Source organism: Seriola dumerili, unplaced genomic scaffold (genome assembly GCF_002260705.1).
Source record: "Seriola dumerili isolate Sdu_G_001 unplaced genomic scaffold, Sdu_1.0 BDQW01002667.1, whole genome shotgun sequence".
Classification (NCBI taxonomy): domain Eukaryota; kingdom Metazoa; phylum Chordata; class Actinopteri; order Carangiformes; family Carangidae; genus Seriola; species Seriola dumerili.
This window is the reverse complement of record NW_019176922.1, coordinates 158467-162615: the sequence shown is the minus strand read 5'-3', so window position 1 is coordinate 162615 and position 4149 is coordinate 158467. Positions and strand designations below refer to the sequence as shown.

Here is a 4149-nt window from a genome sequence, read left to right as displayed (position 1 = left end):
AGAGGTTAGAAGCAGTGCTACTTCTTCAGGGCAGTCTGGACACTACAGTGACTCGGTATTGGAAAGTGACTTGACATGCTGGAGCTAACTGGTTAGCAGTGATAGTAATAGAGCAAAACAAGGGAGTTGCTTCCCACTGTGTGAGACAGACAGAAGTTTGATGCTGAACTCTTAATGCTCTCAATGCTAATGTTGGCTATGTAGCAACAGCAAAATGTACAAATAGCTCCTTTAGCAACTGCTTAGTTAAAATGAGCATACACATAAGCTTTACTAAAAATGTTTTGAGGTTGCGTTTAAATGAGTACGAGGTCTCGTGTCCACAGGAAGACTTTGGAGCATAAAACTTAAAGGCAGTTTAACCAAACTTTGAACAGCAAACAGACCAGTACCAGATGACCTAAGAGCTCTGGACAGCTCATAACTTTTAAACATGTTTAACCACACATATCTAAGCTATTCTCAGCATATAATTGCTTGCAAATTTATTTGTATTTAACATACTGCGACTCTGACTCTAAGCATTCTGTAAACATATGTTATTAAGTAATGATTTTACCAACCCTGTCCTATGACTGCTATCTTCCAGACGCTCACCTACATCTTCGGTGACATGCTGAACTCGGTGGGAGCTGCTGGGAAAGTGTTTGAGTACCTGGACCGGAAACCACAAATCAGCACAGAGGGGAAGCTCCAACCTGATCAGTTGAGAGGACGCGTCAACTTCCACTGTCTCAACTTTGCCTATCCTGCANAACAGCAAACAGACCAGTACCAGATGACCTAAGAGCTCTGGACAGCTCATAACTTTTAAACATGTTTAACCACACATATCTAAGCTATTCTCAGCATATAATTGCTTGCAAATTTATTTGTATTTAACATACTGCGACTCTGACTCTAAGCATTCTGTAAACATATGTTATTAAGTAATGACTTTACCAACCCTGTCCTATGACTGCTATCTTCCAGACGCTCACCTACATCTTCGGTGACATGCTGAACTCGGTGGGGGCTGCTGGGAAAGTGTTTGAGTACCTGGACCGGAAACCACAAGTCAGCACAGAGGGGAAGCTCCAACCTGATCAGCTGAGAGGATGCGTCACCTTCCACCGTCTCAACTTTGCCTATCCTGCGAACCCCAACAAAACAGTGCTGAAGGTGAGATCTCAACACCAGGTAGATTTCAGTTCAGACAGTTCATTAAATAAAGTGAAATAAATAAGGGAAAAAAACACTTTGAAACTAGAAAGTCACTAGTATTAAGTATTTAAAGTATTTAAGTTTCCTAAAAATGTATGTAAAGTAAACTATGGATCCATTACAACGACGCAAACTCAATATCAACAATGTTCAGTGTGTTAAATTTTTCTCCTGGTTTCCTCTGGATAAATGTGAAATATTCCAGTTGCACTGTGTTATTACAAACATTGTACTCTCCTTCATTCAGGATTTCTCTTTGGAGCTGAAGCCGGGTCAGATGACGGCGCTGGTGGGTCCGTCTGGAGAAGGAAAAAGCACCTGTGTGAGTCTGCTGCAGCGATTCTACGAGCCGCAGGATGGACGAATCCTATTGGACAATGAACCACTGAAGTCCTATGACCACCGTTACCTCCACAAGAAGGTCATTACTCATTGGTGCTTTTTCTCATGGAGATAGAGCTCCTGTCTTTAAGAATTTGTGTTTTCATTGTTTTATATTTTCAAATACAACATCAGCATTCAACAACTTTACAAGAACCCTGTTCTGAAAGACGCAGAGAGCGCTAAGCAGTCGTCCAATAGCGCCCACAAAGCCCCGTATTTCCTTCCAAAATTAGTGTTGAGTGTTTGGATCATCAAGAATCAGCAGAGATTAAATTTTAGCATTTGGCAGGTGCCACAACAAAATTAAATAAAATCACATTCAAACTTTTGAGAAATTTTGAGAAAAGAAAGAACTTAGTGTAAATTTTACTTTTTAAAACGTTATTGTTATTCATTCAGTCAAGCTGATGAGCGTGTGTTTAACAGGTCGCAGTGGTGAGCCAGGATCCCGTTCTCTTCTCTGGCTCCATCAGAGACAACATCGCCTACGGGCTTGCTGACTGCTCCTTGGATGAGATCCAGGAGGCGGCACGCAAAGCCAACGCCCATGACTTCATCAAGCAGCTGGAGAAAGGCTACGATACGGGTAAACTGTTCTAACTGCCCCTCGTGCTGTTTAACTTTGAACTTTTGTCAACTTTTTATTTGTTTTCTTTAAACCCAATTTTAATCAACATCATTATTTCAGATCAATGCTGTTTGTGCATAATAAAGGCTAAATATACAAACAGTTTTGGGGCTTTATACTAGTTATTATACTAGTATTTGAGTTTTAAAATCCCTATGTTTGGTTGTTTTTTCAATTTTGAACCTTTAATATCAGTCTGTTCTGATTTTATAATATTGTCCATTTCTCAGAGGTGGGTGAGGGAGGCGGCCAGTTATCCAAGAGCGAGAAGCAGCGGATCGCCGTTGCTCGAGCTCTGGTCAGACAGCCGAGCGTCCTCATCCTGGACGAAATAACCAGCTCTCTGGACACTGAGAGTGAAAACAAGGTAGAGTATGTCACAACTTCTATCACTGTGGTGTCCAGTCACGCGCCTCCCAGGCCAGAAGCCTCTAGGTTTCTAATTCCTAGCAGGATGATAAGACACGATTGACAGAAATCACATTCTCGTATGTTTTAAGTGCTCAGAGTTGAAAAAAAAAACAGCTAAACTTTCAACAAAAAATGTAATTTGCCTCAAAAAAATTCAGATCCATGTGTTTATGTGTCCAACCAGCTCTAAACTATTTACATGTCATCACTGATAGTGTACGACACAGGCCTACAGGTGGGATTGTTGCACTGCAGAATGTGCAGCATAAGGTAAAGTGGGTCTGTGAGACATGTGGGTCAAGTGTCTTTCAGGTCTCAGTGGAAAAGGAAACTTAGTCATAACAAACAATCTTGAAGGAATGTCGTCTAATCCATGGGACACAGTTAGCATGTTTTTTGGTCTCAGTTGATTGAACATGCATGTCCTGTGTGCTCACTGAGAAAAAAACAATCATACTGATTCTCAATAAATATCTATTATCTATAACTTTCCCTGATCAGTACTACAGTTAAGATGTTTTTGAATGTAGTTTCTGAAGTGCAAAACTGCACAGCATTATGTAATATGTTGTTTTTATTTTTTTTATTCTTTTACACATCCCCTCATTGTACCAATAAAACAATCGAACCGTTTCCTCCGACATCCTGTAGAAACAGAGACATACCATGTGGACCCCTAATTATGAAATAATAAATACTTCTGTCATCGCCTGTGCACAGGTCCAGCAGGCGCTGGCCAGTTGTCCCAACCAGACCCTTCTGGTGATCGCCCACAGGCTGAAGACCATAGAGAGGGCGGATCAGATCGTTGTGATCAGTGGTGGCAAAGTTGAGGAGCGAGGGACTCACCGGGAGCTGATGGACATGAAGGGGAGCTACTACAAACTGGTAGAGAAGCGCTTCACTGAGGGAAACTCGCCGCAGTGACAGACTACTGTCACTGTGCGCATGATGTAGCTCGACGTGTGTTGTGACAGAGCTGCTTGTGTTTGACAGCAGGACCAGCAGCAGCTGACCTGATGCAGGAATTGATGTAAATATTAAAATTCAGACTGTTTTGTATAAATAGTGAAAATTAATTCTCATTTTTTTTTAGAAGTTCTCTGTATTTAAAAAAAAGCACCTTCACAACTCTGTCAGTAGTATTTATAGTATTATTTTGTATTATTGATTAATCAAATTAAATGTATGAGTGAATTTGAATGTAAATTTTCCATTTCGTGTTCTTGTATTTGGTAAATGTGAATAAAAGTTTGACATGACACCCTCAGCCGACATCATAAACGTTCATTTATGATCAGAGTGGCCAAAGGTTTGCTTTATATCACTGTCCCGAATAAAACATTGATCAACAGTATCATAACATTTTGGATCATAGTCAGTCGTCATCGTCACGTGACTCCTGCCGGCACATCAGTCAAACTTTACCTGAATGTGTCCTTTGTATTTTTCATGCCTCGTGACGCATATTTATAAAGTCCTTTCACCAAATACATTCACACATAAAAGTTAAAAAGTGAATA

The 4149-nt window shown here is 40.5% G+C and overlaps 1 protein-coding gene across 1 annotated transcript in view; it reads left to right on the top strand.

The window, feature by feature from the left end:
* Positions 1 to 3883, top strand: part of LOC111239425 (antigen peptide transporter 2-like) — an 8079-nt gene extending 4196 nt beyond the window's left edge. Inside the window, exons 7-11 of the mRNA XM_022769304.1 lie at positions 973 to 1161; positions 1451 to 1624; positions 2014 to 2173; positions 2446 to 2582; positions 3347 to 3883. Of these exons, the coding sequence (XP_022625025.1) occupies positions 973 to 1161; positions 1451 to 1624; positions 2014 to 2173; positions 2446 to 2582; positions 3347 to 3553 (867 nt within the window). The 3' untranslated portion in view covers positions 3554 to 3883. The remainder of the gene's footprint in view (positions 1 to 972; positions 1162 to 1450; positions 1625 to 2013; positions 2174 to 2445; positions 2583 to 3346) is intronic.
* The last annotated feature ends 266 nt before the right edge of the window (positions 3884 to 4149 follow it).